General features: G+C 48.3%; 1 protein-coding gene across 1 annotated transcript in view; it reads left to right on the forward strand.

The window, feature by feature from the left end:
* Nucleotides 1-14,298, forward strand: part of LOC102543375 (uncharacterized) — a 124,567-nt gene that overhangs the window by 50,888 nt on the left and 59,381 nt on the right. The window contains 9 exon segments of the mRNA XM_072942128.1: nucleotides 649-804; nucleotides 1,180-1,313; nucleotides 2,507-2,665; nucleotides 6,988-7,168; nucleotides 8,109-8,320; nucleotides 9,973-10,161; nucleotides 10,602-10,741; nucleotides 11,760-11,922; nucleotides 12,031-12,117. Of these exon segments, the coding sequence (XP_072798229.1) occupies nucleotides 649-804; nucleotides 1,180-1,313; nucleotides 2,507-2,665; nucleotides 6,988-7,168; nucleotides 8,109-8,320; nucleotides 9,973-10,161; nucleotides 10,602-10,741; nucleotides 11,760-11,922; nucleotides 12,031-12,117 (1,421 nt within the window).

A 14,298-nucleotide genomic window follows, 5' to 3' on the forward strand; every position in this document is an offset into this window, starting at 1 on the left:
ATTACATGTTACACAGTGTGTGACAAACACATTTTGTATTTTAATCTGAATTACACGGGACACTGCTTACATCTTGAACACACGGCCTGGCCTGGGTGCTGCCCAGTCTGACCTGTTGCCCATCCTGGTGCCGGAGCTGGGGTGGAGCCCCCCTGGCTATGTTCTTTGTGGGGTGCTCTGGGAGATTCCAGGGGAATGATGTGAGTGGCTGGGGGTGTCCACCCGCTGGCCTGGGCATTTTTGATATTTTAAGTGGTGTGCGTGCGCCTGTGTGATCTGGCTGAAATGTCAGTGTAGCAGAAACAAGTTTCAGAGGGTGAAATTCACGTGAGGACCCATGATGTGCTGTCATTTCTCTTCTGTTCCATTCTATTTTGTTTTGTTCTACTTTCCTTAAAAACTTTTGGTTGGGACCCACAAAAGTGACTTGGGGGGTTGCCGCCTGGACAGTGCAAAGCACTGTCAGTGGCCCTGATGCCAGCGTCCCTCCACAGAGACTCAGGCATTGTTTTAGCAGGGACCCCACTGCCCCCGCCACGGGTGGTTCCCACTTCCATTCCTTGCCTGGTACTGGGGATGGGGTGTCTGACCCTGGGGTGTGGGATGACCACACCGTGCCTGCCCGCTCCCTACCCGCTCTCCCTGCAGTGCTGCTGGAGAAGGAGGTGGAGAATGGGCTGCAGGGGGTGGCCCTGGATGGGGAGCTCTTCGTACCGGAGCTCGTGGGACTGCGTGTCCTGGGTCTGCTGCAGCAGCGGGGCCGCCTCTGGACCAGCTCCCTGAGGATCAAGTACGGCCTGCTGGGTATGAAGCCACGTGCTGACTGGGGGCGAGGTGGGGAATGGCTGGACCTGCACCGTCTCCTGGGTCTGTGCCACTGTCATCCTGGGTGTTTTGGCCTCCCTGCACTGCTCCTTAGCCAGTTAGTCATTCCATTGGCTTTGAATGGAGCTGAGCACCTGCCTGTTAAAAAGAAAAGAAATGTATATGGATACGTGTATGTGTTTGGGAGCAACATAAGTGTGTCTCTTAAAACCTCCCCATTGGCAGATTCCAATGAGTCATGTTAGATGGGGGGCTGGCTGAAGCTGGGCTGCACTGGACCTTCCTCTGCTTGGAATGAGAATGGAGGGCTGCCTGGCAGAGGAAGGGCAGGGGTCTTTGGGTTGCCCTGCACAGGTCAGGCGAAGCAGCTGGCTCAAGAGTGCAGCACCAGCCAGAAGCTCTGGGCAGAAAGCGGCTCAGAGGCCACCTATAAGCTGGAGCTGGGCCATGAGCTCCATTGCACACAGATCCCAGCGTTCAGCCACAAGGTAGGTGCCTGGGCTGGGCAGGGGTCTGGAGAGAGCTCCCCGGGTCAGAAAAGTGGTGGGTGAGCATCCTGAACTCGTCCTTAGTTCAAGGTCACATATGGGAACAGATCATGGATTGGAACTTAAGTCTCATATTTCTCTACTCATTCAGTTGGTGTTTAATAAACACCCACTCTGTGCCCAGTAGTCGGGGAGAGCTGTGTTCAAGGCAGCACTTGGTCTCTGCCATCCCATTGCTGGGCTGGGGCAGAGAGCAACAGACGTGGACCAAATCAAGGGGAACATAAATGCCATAAACAGGACAGAGGCTGAGAGCACGTATCACAGGGGAGTCTAATTTGGACAGGGCAACAGAAGAAGCTTCTTTGGGGGAAGCAAATTTTAAGCTGGAAGTTAAAATATGAGACAGCTCTGTTCCCTTGGAAGTGTGCTACAGGCAGAGGGCACAGCAAGTGCAAAGGTCCAGGGGCTGGAGGGTGATTGGAGTGGTTAAGAAACTGGCAGTTCACCCAAGTGGCTGGCAGGGTGAGCGAAAGGGAGAAGTGGCCGTTCTTTTTTAAATTTACTTACTTGAAACATTGTTTTAAGTTTGCCTCTCCCTCGGAACTGTTGCCCCCAGAAAGTTAGGGGCTTCTGGCTCCTTCATTGCTGGCTATTTGGTGCCCAGTGTGGCACCTTCTTGATATTTGGGGTAAAATGTATTTCGTGAATGAATAAATGGATGAGACTCTATTACCTGGACTTGTGGTAGGGGGAGGCAGCGGGATACTAGAAACCCACAGGTGGGAAGCTCTGATCCACTTAGGTTCTGTCCAGGGGGCCAGAGGCTGCTGTGGGGGAGTCAGGATGGGGAGAAGGAGGACTCGGGTTTGTGTGAAGCAGAGCAGGAGTCACCTTCCCATGGCTGCTGGCTCTTTCCACTCCTTATCGGGGCATGGACCACGGTGGGGCACATTAGTTTTTCACCTCAAGCCCAGGATTTAAGGGGGCGTTAAAAACATAGTCATGAAGGTGAACTGGATTCTAACATAGTATTTTACAAAATCCAAGTCAGTGCAAGAAAAATTCATACCTCTTGTAGAACTCTCCCCAGAGAAGCAAGCCTGCATCTCGGGGTGGGTGGCAGTGAGGAGGCTCAGGAATGGGTACACAAGGCTTCCTTGGGGGTCTCCCTTGGTGGGCTGTGTCCCCAGGTCCACCTCCGGCACGAGGAGGACTCAGGCCACCTGCACTCGCAGCTGGAAGTGAGCTACGGGAGGCACTGGGGTGAGAGCGGCAACAAGAGGCGTCTCCGCGCCAGCCAGACCTTCCAGAACGACTCGGGCCCAGCCCTGAGCAGTCACTTCGTGGAGGTGAGCCCAGCAGAGCTGTGTCTCTTCAGCTTATTTGCACGTGGCAGCTGGACGACACCCCCTGCTTGTCCCTCCAGGTCTTGGTTGCAAGGATGCAGGCAGCTAAGACTCAGGCTCTGTGACCTTACCTTTTGCATCTCCAGCCTCTAGGCCCCTGGGGGAGTTAAACGTTTGCTGGTGTGGCAAGGACAGCCACGGGGAAGTTTGCAAGGGGGCTTGGAAAATGCAGATTTCTAGCTGTAAAAATGCATTTTGGAAACAATTCATCCTCCCATTTTCCAGGAGATGAGCTCTTTTTGATAAATCAGAACTGAGTATTTAGCCCTTGAACAGGTCTGTGCTGTTACAAGGCACACGTTACCTTTCTGAGTTTCCTTTTAAGTCATTTTTTAAAATGTTTAATTGTGATAAGATATATAACATAAAACTGACCGTTTTTCACCATTTTTAAGTGTACAGTTCAGTGGCATTAAGCACATTTATGTTGTTGTGCAGCCATCACCACGGTCCATCTCCAGAACTTTTTCATCTTGTAGAATTGAAACTCTACCCACTAAGCAGTAATTCTCCATTCCCTGCTCCCCCCAGCCCCTGGCAGCCCCCATTCTACTTTCTGTCTCTCTCTGAGTTTCACTACTCTAGGTGGAATCATACAGTATCTGCCTTTTCGTGACTGGCTTATTTCACTTAACATAATGTCCTCAAGGTTCATCCACACTGTAGCATGAGTCAGAACCTCCTTCCTTTTTAAGTCTGACTAATATTCCATTGTACACGGCTGGACCACATTTTATTTATCCATTCATTCATCAGTGGACACTTGGCTTCCACTTGTGCTTTTGTGAATAGTGCTGCTGTAAACACAGGTGTGCAAGTATCTGTTTGATTTCCCACTTTCCATTTTTTGGGGTATGTACCCAGGAGTGGAATAGCTGGATCATACAATAGTCCTACTTTTAATTTTCTGAGAAACTGTCACACTGTTTTCCATACCAACTGCACCATTTTACATCTTACCATCAGTGCACAAGGGTTCTGGTTTCTCCACATCCTCACCAACACTTGTTGCTTTCTGGTTTTGTTTGTTTGTTTTTGATAGTAGCCATCCTAATGGATATGAGGCTCTCACTGTAGTTTTGATTTGTATTTCCCTAATGATTGATGATGCTGAGCATCTTTTCATGTGCTTACTGGCCGTTTGGGTATCATCTTTGAGAAATACCTATTCAAGTTCTTAGCCCATTTTGAATGAAGTTGTTTGAGTTTATTGTTGTTGTTGTTGAATTGTAGGAATTCTTTACATATTCTGGATATTAACCTGTTATCGGATATGTGGTTTACAAATATTTTCTCCCTTTCTGTGGGTTGTGTTTTCACTCTCTGAGTAGTATCCTTTGATGCACAAAAGTTTTTAATTTTGATGTAGTTCAGTTTATTACTTTTGTTGCCTGTAGTTTAGGTGTCATGTTCAACAAATCAGTTGCCAAATTCAGTGTCACGGAGCCTTTCAATCCCATGTTTTCTTCTAAGAGTTTCATAGTTTTAGTTCTCGCGTCTAGGTCTTTGATCCATTTTGAGTTAAATTCTGTATACGGTATAAGAGTTCAGCTTCATTCTTTTGCATGTGAATATCCAGTTTTTCCAGTACCATTTGTTGAAAAGACTCTTTTTCCCTGACCACAGATGTGGGAGTTTATTTCTGGGCAGTCATTTGTATTCCATTGGTCAGTATGTCTGTCTTCTAGGTCACTACCATATAGTTTTGACTTGATACCATACAATTTTGATTACTGTAGCTTTGTGAGACCTTCAGCTTTGTTCTTTTTCAAGATTTTGTCTGTTTGGGGTCCCTTGAGAATCCATGTAAATTTTAGGATGGATTTTTCTATTTCTATAAAAAAAATACCAGTGAGATTTTGATAGGGATTGCATTAAATCTGTAGATTGCTTTGGTTAGTATTGAATCTTAACAATATTAAGTCTTCCAATCCATAGACACAGGGTGTCTTTCCATTTGTTTCTGGCTTCTCTAATTTCTTTCAGTGGTATTTTGTAGTTTTCAGTGTACAAATCTTTTGCCTCTTGCTTAACTTCATTCCTAAGTATCATGTTGATTTTAAATTATACCAATACTCCATGAATATATTCTCCTTTTGAAGAAGTGTAAAATTTAAAATAAGGTTAAGATTCCCTTTCACAGTTACCATCCACATTCCTGGCCCCCTCCTCAGCTGGAGAGAACCAGGGTTATGGTCTGAAGCACAGGAGAGGGGGCCTTTTTGTATTCGTTTGCTCTGTGGATCTGTCACAAGTTACTTAGTTTTGTTTGGTGAGTCTTGCTGTGTGTCCTTCGGCAATGGATCTTGGAGAACTCCCCTTGTTGTTTTAGAGAAATCTACTGTATCCTTTTTAATACCTGCATCATGTTCCGTGTACGTCTATCCTGCGTTTTATTTGGCCATTTCACTCTTGGTGGTTTCTAAGTGTGCATGCCTGAACATCCTGGGGCATGCCTCCATCCCTGGGCACGCGTGTGACGGGGGGCTCTGGGGCAGATGTAACAATGTAGAATTTCCAGAAATGTGTGCATTTTAAGTTTGCTGGCTTTTGCCACTTTGCCTTCCAAAATGTCTGTACCAATCACCCACCTCCCAGCCATGTCCAAGAGGAGCAATCTCCACATTTCCACCAATACTTGAGTTTTACCATTTGAAACATATTGCTGATATGGATGAAAATGGTATCTCGTTGTTTGAATTTGCGTTTCCCTGGTTACAGAACATGAACTTGCTGTTTATCTATTCTATATAGATCAGTTAGTATCTGCAAATCTCTAACTCCCAATTTATCCCCTCCCACCCCTTCCCACCCCTGGTAACCTCAAGATCGCTGCTTGTTGACAAGATAATTAAGGAAGAGAAAGAATCGTCTTTTCAACAAATGATGCTGAGACAACTGGATATTCATGTGCAAGAGAATGAAGTTGGACCCTTACCTCATACCATATATAAAAATGAACTCAAAATAGATGATGAATTTATAATTTTAAGAACTATGAAATTAAGAAGAAGTTACTATAAATTTAAGAATTATAAATCTCTTGGAAGAAAACGTAAGAGTAAATTCTCAGGATCTCAGATTAGGCAAGGGTTTCTGAGCTATGGCACTGACAGTATAAGTAATGACAAAAATACATCAGACTTCACCCGAATTAAAAACATTTGTGCTTGAAAGGACACCATCAAGAAAGTGAAATAACAGCCCACAGGATGGAAGAAAACATTTGTGAATCATGTTTGATAAAGGATTTGTATCTAAATACAAAGCACTTTTATAACTCAACAAGAAAAAGACAAAAGATTTGGATTTCTCTGAAAAAGGCACACAAATGGCCAAAAAGCGCATAAAAAGATGTTCAACCTAGTTAGTCATTAGGGAAATTCAAATCAAAACCGCAGTGAGATGCTACTTCAAACCCACTAGCATGACTGAAATGAAAAGAGACAGACAATAACAAGTGTTGGTGAGAATGTGGGCAAGTTAGAACTCTCATATGGGTGGGATTGTAAAATGATGTGACTAGAAAAACAGTTTGGTGTTGCCTTAAAATGTTAAGTTCAGAGCTACCATGTAACCCGACAATTCTACTCCTAGGTACTCGAGAGAATTGAAACCTTATGTCCACATAAAACTTGTACAAGAAGATTTTAGCACCATTATTCATAATAGCGAAAAAAGTAGAAACAGTCCAAATGTTCATCAATGGATGAATAGATAAAGTATGATTTATCTACACAATAGATGATTATTCAGTAATAAAAAATGAATGAAGTTCTTTGTAAAAAAAATTTGGGGGGGAGTTAATTAGGTCGGTCAGTCTGTCTGTCTGTCTATCTATCTATTTTAATGGAGGTACTGGGGACTGAACCCAGGATCTTGTGCATGCTAAACACACACTCTACTACTGAGCTATTCCCTCCCCACAAAAAATGAAGTTCTGACATGTGCTACAACATGGATGAACCTTGAAAACATCATGCTAAGTGAAAGAAGCCAGACACAAAAGGCCACATACTGTATGATTCTATTTGTATGAAATTTCCAGAGTAGGCAAATCCCTGGAACAGAAAGTAGATTAAAGGTTTCCAGAGGCTGGGGGAAGGAGGCAATGGGGAATTACTGCTCATGGGTAGAGGATTTCTCTTTGGGGTGGATGGGGCAGTTCCTTGTAGCCAGGGAGCTCAGACTGTGGTGGAAAGCCAGTAGGATGTCCTAAGTTGGAGCAGCATGATCTAGTTAGCATCTTGGGTGTGGGTCTCCAGTTTGTACTGCAGGTGCCAGGGAGGCAGATGGATTACCGTATGCAGCTGTACCACTTCAGCTTCCGCCAGCCCCATGTGGAGAGCAGCACGCACCTGAAGGTGCAGTACAATGGGCGGCTGCCCTTTGTGGCAGGCTTGCAGTGGAAAGACACATCCAGGGCCACCCTGTGGAAGTGGGAAGGTGAGTGTCGTCTAGGGAGTGCCCTTCACTAAGTCTTTGCTCAAACCATACCCACTACCTGGAACACCCTTCCCTATGGTTTGCCTGATTCACTCAAGTCTCACTTTTAATATGTCCCAGGAAAATTTAAATCACCCCCTGACTTCCTACCCTCGCTGACAGAGCTCTACAGTACACGCTCCTGTCTGTTTTTCCTTCCTTATCTCACCCTACTTTCCCCATTAACCATTATCCTGCAGTCCCACTAGACTCTTTTCTGTTCCCCAAACATACCTCAGGGCCTTTGCACTTGCTGTTCCTTCTCCCTGAAACAGTTTTTCTCCCACTAAAAAAAAACAGATTTACCATAGTTTACTCTTGAATTAATTTTTTGAATTGATTATTATTTTAATTGAAGTAATACGTAGTTTGAAAAGTAATACATAGTGTGAGAAGTGAATCAGACTATGACTTGATAATTGTTGAAGGTTGGGTGAGTGTTACGTGGGAGCTCGTCATATTCTCTGTATTCATGTATGTACTTGAAATTTTAAGTTTTTAAAAAGTTGAAGTTATGACAAATACACTAATTTTCAGCTTCATGTCTTTCCATGCCAAATTTTGCTTAAAATGGCAACCAGTGTAAATACCTTTTGTTCAGAGTAAATTGTGGACCTCAGTACATTTCAGTATTGCATCATTCACTAGAGTGAAATGCACATATTGCCAGGGTACCATCTGGTGAGTTTCGGCAGGTGCGCACACCCGGGAAACCCAAGCCTCTGTCAAAATTCAGAGCATTACCATTGTTCTAGAAAGTTCCCTCATGCCCCCTCCCAGTCCTTCCCAGTTTTGAGATATGCCCACAGTGACCATGATGAGATTATGGGGGTCTCTTAGTGCCTGCCAGAAGCTCCCTTCCTGCCCAGGATACCAGCTCCTCCCTCTCTGCCTCTTGCAGGAGCCTTGAACCTGGATAGTCCGTGGCTGATGGTCTCCATGGCTCACAGGCTGTACTGGCCCCACCGAGCCACATTCCAGGCTGTGTTGGAGCTGACCCTGGGCAAGGCTTGGATCCTCAAGAATCTGGTGATGAATGTGGCCTGCAGGAGCCAGGGCCTCTACAGAGAGGGCAAGATTCACGTCTACACCCCAGCTACCACCTACCTCCGGGTGCGCATGCTCGGCCATGCCTCCACCCTCTCCTACTTGGCATCGCACCCCCTCCACCGCCCCAGGGAGCCCGATTTCCTGCCCTCTAGATCTCCCCTGCTGTGCAGAGGGTTAAAGCCGAGATTTGGGCGTCAGTACCAGGTCACAGATGTGTGGAGTCGGGCTCACCCAGTGGTGTCGCTTTTCAGAATTAGTCGCCAAGCGAACTTGGGAGAGTGGACCCCAGAATAAATCTCAATTTGCCATATTCTTGCTTAGCGGCCGATAAAGTAAAACATGGAAAGCAGGTTGAACTGGTACCTTGGAAACAAGTAGATATCAGGTTTTTGCCAATAAACCAGTTTGGAGAGTTCAAGGATGTAGGTTAGTTTTCTGCCAACTGCTGAGTATGATTAAGTCTGCTCCTTTCACATGTTTGATCGTGGAAGCAGAGCAGAGTTTGGAAGAAGACCAGCCACAGCAGGGCTTCCCTAGTATCCCCTGTGGGGACCTGGCACATAAGTCCTCTCCCTGTGTTGGGATGACCAGCAGACACAGAGGGTGATCCAGGCCTGACTTGGGCCCAGAAAGAGGCAGTCAGTGGGCCTGCCTGGGGACCGCAGGGTCCCCTCGAGGCAGGGGCTGGGTGGCTCCAGGGTAGGGTCAGAAGAAACAGGTCACTCCTGGCAAGCTTAGCGACCTGGAGGAGGTCTTTTTGTGACAGAAAAAGCTGGCATAGGCGTGCAAGTGGGGATCGGCCAGCCCGCCCCTGTGGGTGACCCAGCCCAGAAGCAGGATGGTGGCCTGTCCTAGGAGATGAGAGTCGAGGTGTGGCAAGTGATCAGATTCCAAAACTTGCTTGGAGGTGTAGCTGACTGACTGGCTGATAGATTTGCTGATGGGTTGGCATTAGGGGTAAGGGTGTGAAGAAGAGACAAATGACCCCAAAGTTTTGGCTCAGCCAGCTGCCATTTGCTGAAATGGGGAATCCAGCAGGGAGGGACCCGCAGGTTCTTAGGCGGAGACCTGAGCATCAGTGACAGATGGGGCAAGGTGTTAGGGATTTCTTGTATTTGGCCCCATCACCTCTCCTTGTGAGTGTCCTGAGGGAGCTGTGTGAACCAGGGACAGAGGCCAGCAGGGCACAAGGCACCATGATATTCCTCATGGAGCTCGTGCCAAGGGCAATGAGCTGGGGTACAGGGCCTAACATAAGGCCAAAGTGTTCTCCCTCCCCCAGCCCCAGTACAAGCCAAAATAACACCCAGCTCTTCCCAGGGCTCTAAGACCATGACAGGGAGAGAAGGCCGCCTACAAATGTGTGCCCTTCAGGACACCAAGACCCTGCTGGCTGATAATAATGGCCCAGTGAGATCATGTTCCCTCCTTGAGTGGAAGGAGAGAGGGGAAGAGAGTGATCTTCTCTGATAACTCTGATGCTCCCTTTGCTCGGGGGTGAGAGAGGGAGAGCTGTTTTTCCTCCTTCCTCAAGATGCTGTAGGAAACAACCAATTTTGCTTGGACCAATCAGGAAAGTTTTAGCCTAGATGGCATGCAAAGGGTTTTGAAGGATGAGTAGGAGTTCACCAAGTGGGAGTGGGAAGAAAAGATGTCCTGAGAGGAGGAAATAAGGTATCCAGAGGCCTCAGTTACCCTTGCCATCCTCATTGCAGGTTTCCACGGTCACAGCCTTGGCACAGAACCTCTTTCGCAGCCAGAGTGAAGTAGAATCAGCCTGGAGTGCAGCAATACAAAGTGAGATCCACGCTGAGAACAGCCGGGACCTTAAGATCCTTCACTGCTGGTTGAAGGGCCCCCAGCGGGAGCTGAACCTAACAGCGGCCTACAGGCACGCGGAGCAGGTAAGGATCCAAGCGAGCTGTGCTGGAAGCTCTGCCGTCGAGAGACCCTGATTCCCTCTCTTGGGGTGAAAAGGGGCTTAATGCTACTAGCTCGGCTATGATCTCAGGCCTCCCTGAGCCCCAGTTTCTTTATCTGTAAAATGGACTCCAGCCATATGAGCACAGACCCCAGCGCAAAGTTTGGCCACCTGGAGCTGGAAGCCCAGGTCCTTTGTTCCCGCTGGGCGCTTCGGGAGGTCTGGTCACAGTGGCGTGCCTGTGCAATCTCGTGGTCCGATGGGATGGCGGCTGCAGCCCTATTCAGCAGTGCTTCTTGGGTGGTCGTTCTCCAGGTGATGAGTGGGTGGTGGGAGCTGCCCCTGGGGACTCCCAGGGCAGGATGTTTAGCAGCTTGGTCCCTGTGGGCCATCCCTCTTCATCAGTCTGTTTCCTTGTTGCAGCCGTGGAAGATCCACGTGTCGCTGACGGCTCTGGGGGCTGGTGCCAGGGGCCAGCCTCAGGGCCTGCAGTTGGAGGGCAAGCTGGAGGAGTTGATGCAAGACGGGAGGTCGTACCAGAAGCGGGGGACATTCCTCTTTAGGTACGTGTGGCCCCTTCCTCCAAGCCAATTCCCCTGAGATGTGGTGTCTGCCCAGGTCTCCCCTTCTCCGGCGTAGAGGGTCACTGGGGAGCAGGGTGTACGTTGCTGCCTGGAGGGACCCTCGCCGGCTTGCTGGGCCCAGACAGAACCCAGAACTCGGACACAAGATGCCTCCCTGAGAGCCGTCACATCCCTCGTTCCCTTCTGTTAGTGTGCTAAGGGGGCCACAGAAATCAGTCTCCTCGCTCCCGCCTGAGCGCTGCTCTGGGCATCCATGTCAGTTCCGACAGGAACAGCTGGTTAAAAAGCTTGTTCTTTGTCGGGGGTGAATAGGCACAGGGTTGGAATCAGCAGACACAGCCTGAAGTCCAGCTCTGGGACCTTGGTCATCTTCTGTCAAACAACAACATCAACCCAAAAGTAACAGCAGCTGTCATTTGCAAAGATCTGATTCATTATTTTGTTTCTATTTATTGAGCACCTACTATGTACCAAGCGCTTTTCTGGGCCTGTGGAAAACAGCAGAGAATAAAAAGGACAGAAATTCTTGGGAAGTTTGCATTCTTGGCACATATGTTCTCTCTCATAACCCCATCACTGTGTGAGCTGGGTATTGTTATGTTAGCCCCCACCTTACAGATGGGAAAACTGAGGTACAGAGAAGTCAGTCCAGTCCTTTGTGGCCCCGGGTCACACAGCTAGTGGAAGGCTAAGACTGGATCCTAACCCCAGTCTGTGGCTCCAGACCCCATGGGCTCTCTGCTGCCAAGGGGTGATGCTGACCCCAGCTGTGCCCAGCGAGCTGGGTTGTCGAGGGGACACAGTGGGATGGGGACTGGGTGTTGACTGGCAAGTGTTACTCACAGGGCTGACGTGCGTCCTGATGCTCTTCTCTCTGTGGCCGAGTCTTAACTCTGCAAGTTGGTGACAGGCCCAATCTGAGCCCATGGGCACAGATGTCCCCTGCCCCTCCCAGCTGCTTTAATGGCTTCGACCTGTATCCCCCACTCCACGCCAGGCATCCCTTGACTCTGCCCATCCCGCAGAGCATCCTCCTGCAGGAGACCTTCACGGCCGACAAGCAGCACCAGCGTTACTCCCTGGAGACGAGGCTTGTCCTGGATGGCCAGGATGAGACCCTGCAGACCACAGTCCTGGGCTACCAGGCTGGGCACCCCTACGTGAGTGGGCTCCAGGGTGCGGCGGGGAGGGGCCTGAGGGCGGGAGGGAGCCCCCATCTCCTCTGACCTGTCTCTGCCTGTATGCACATGCGTGGTTGTCCCTCCCAGGTCTGTGCAGGCCTCTCCCACCCATACAACAGCAAGGCCATCCCCAGGAGCTTGGAGGGCTGCGTGGTTGCTTGGAATCGGCACATCGTAAGTGAGGATCCCAGAGACCTTTTCACGCCAGAGGTCCCCAGTTCGTGTTGCCATCATCCCTCAGATGGACAAACAAAGCATTCTCCTGCCTGAGTTTTCTGTTCCACTCTGTCCCCCCTGCCTGATCCATCTACTTGACAGGCCTGAGGGAATTTTTCAACCTGCCAGCATAATCCTATCTCACTTAAAACCCCCCGTGGCTTCTCTTGACCCAGCCTGACCCTCTGCTAATCTGTGAGGTGCGGGATTGGGACCATATCTGCTTTGTCATCATGGCAGCCGCAGGGCCTGGCGCATGGTCAGTACTTAATGAATCATTGTTGCTTCAATGCTCTTGAAAATCCATTATATACCTGATTTAGAGCAGGGCTGACCAACTCTTTCTATGAAGGACCAGATATTAACTGTTGTAGCCTTTGAGGGCCATCCAGCCTCTGCCGCAGCTGCTCACCTCTGCCTTTGTAGCACAGAAACATAACGGGAGGCACCAATGAAAGGACGTGACTGTGTGTCCCTAAAGCTTTCACTATGGACTGAATGTTTGTGTCCTCCCCAGATTCATATGTCGAAGCTCTAATGTGATGGTATTTGGAAGTGGGGTCTGTGGGAGGTGATTAGGTCATGAGCGTGGAGCCCTTATGATAAGATTAGTGTCCTTTTAAGAGAAACGGTGCTAACTCGCTCTCGCCACGTGTGAGGACATAGCTGTCTGCAAACCAGGAAGAGGTTTCTTCACGCAGACACCCTGATCTCAGACTTCACGCAGACACCCTGATCTCAGACTTCCAGCATTCAGAACTGTAAGAAATAAATGTCTGTCCTTCGAGCCCCCCAATCTGTGGTATTTTCGATATAGCATCTGAACTAGGAAAACTTTCTTTACAAAAACAGGCCGAGTTTGGCCCCAGGGCCATAGTTTGCTAACTTCTGACTTAGAGGGTCTTAGCATCTGTCTTTCTAGTGGTGAAACTCCTTTGTGCCTGTGTGTCCTTAGCAAAGGATGTCAGGTCTCTGGACTGCAGTTTCCTCATCTGTACGGTGGAGACAGCAACACCTGTCACTTGTGCAGTGGTTGTAAGAATCAGAGTGTAGGACGGCCATCTCTGTCAAGTACTTAAGATGTGCCTGCAGGCCCTCATCCAAGTCTCCTTCTCGATCTCTCTAGGAGTAGAAGCTTTGGGAGCTGACCCCATTCTCCAGCCAGCACTTATTGAGCACCTACTGTGTGCCGGGCCCGGGACAAGAAAGATGATGGTGGTTTCTCCCTTGTGGGGTCTCCAGAGGTCTGTGGGAAGGAGGGTGAAGCCTGACCAGCTGTTGAGCACAGAGACCTGGGACATCACTTCCCTACCAGTTAAACGGGACTATGAGTGGCCCCCACGTTTGGTAGCTGAAGTCCTTAGGGCTCCTGGGGGGAAAGAACGGGCAGGATGACACCCCAGGACACCTGCAGAAATGTTTCCCAGGATGAATGCTTTTTTTCTAAACCGGAGATTGCAAAATGGCCATGTGGGCCAAATCCAACCTGCAGATGTGTTTTGTTTGGCCTGCTGCACATTTAAATTAAAAAAAAAAATGTCGACACTTAGAAGATTTAGGGTAAAACCCAGATTTCTGCTTCTAATTAAAAAAAAAAAATCCGAAGGTCTGACCCACTGGGCGTAAAATCCCACCTGACAACAACAGGCTGGAACCAACTAGTTGGGGATCTTTTAGTTTAGTTTAATTTAGCTGTCTGTTCTTTTTAAAACCTTGTCTTTGCTTAATGACACACATCTTTCTCTTTTCTTGGACCTCTGTTTATTCCTTCTCCATCTTGGCTCTAAAATAAAGCTGCGTATGCCTTTAAAGACATACACTCACGATAAAATTCTGTGGCAAGACATTTTAAATTTCTCAGTCAACACAGGTAGGAAACGATGGTAACCTGCTACTTGTACTTTGCACGTGGCAGAAGCCAAATGGTTGTTGAGTGAATAAATGATTAAATATGTGCATGCATTTCCTGTTGCTTCTATAACGAATTACCGCAAGTTTAGTGGCTTAAAACAACACAACTTTATCTTGCGTTTCTGGAGATCAGAAAGCCAAAATGGGTTTTGCTTGGCCAAAATCAAGGTGTTGCCAGGGTTGCATTCCTTCTAGAGGCTCCAGGGGAGAATGTGTTTCCTTGCCTTT

Source organism: Vicugna pacos, chromosome 18, assembly GCF_048564905.1.
Source record: "Vicugna pacos chromosome 18, VicPac4, whole genome shotgun sequence".
In the NCBI taxonomy this organism is placed as follows: domain Eukaryota; kingdom Metazoa; phylum Chordata; class Mammalia; order Artiodactyla; family Camelidae; genus Vicugna; species Vicugna pacos.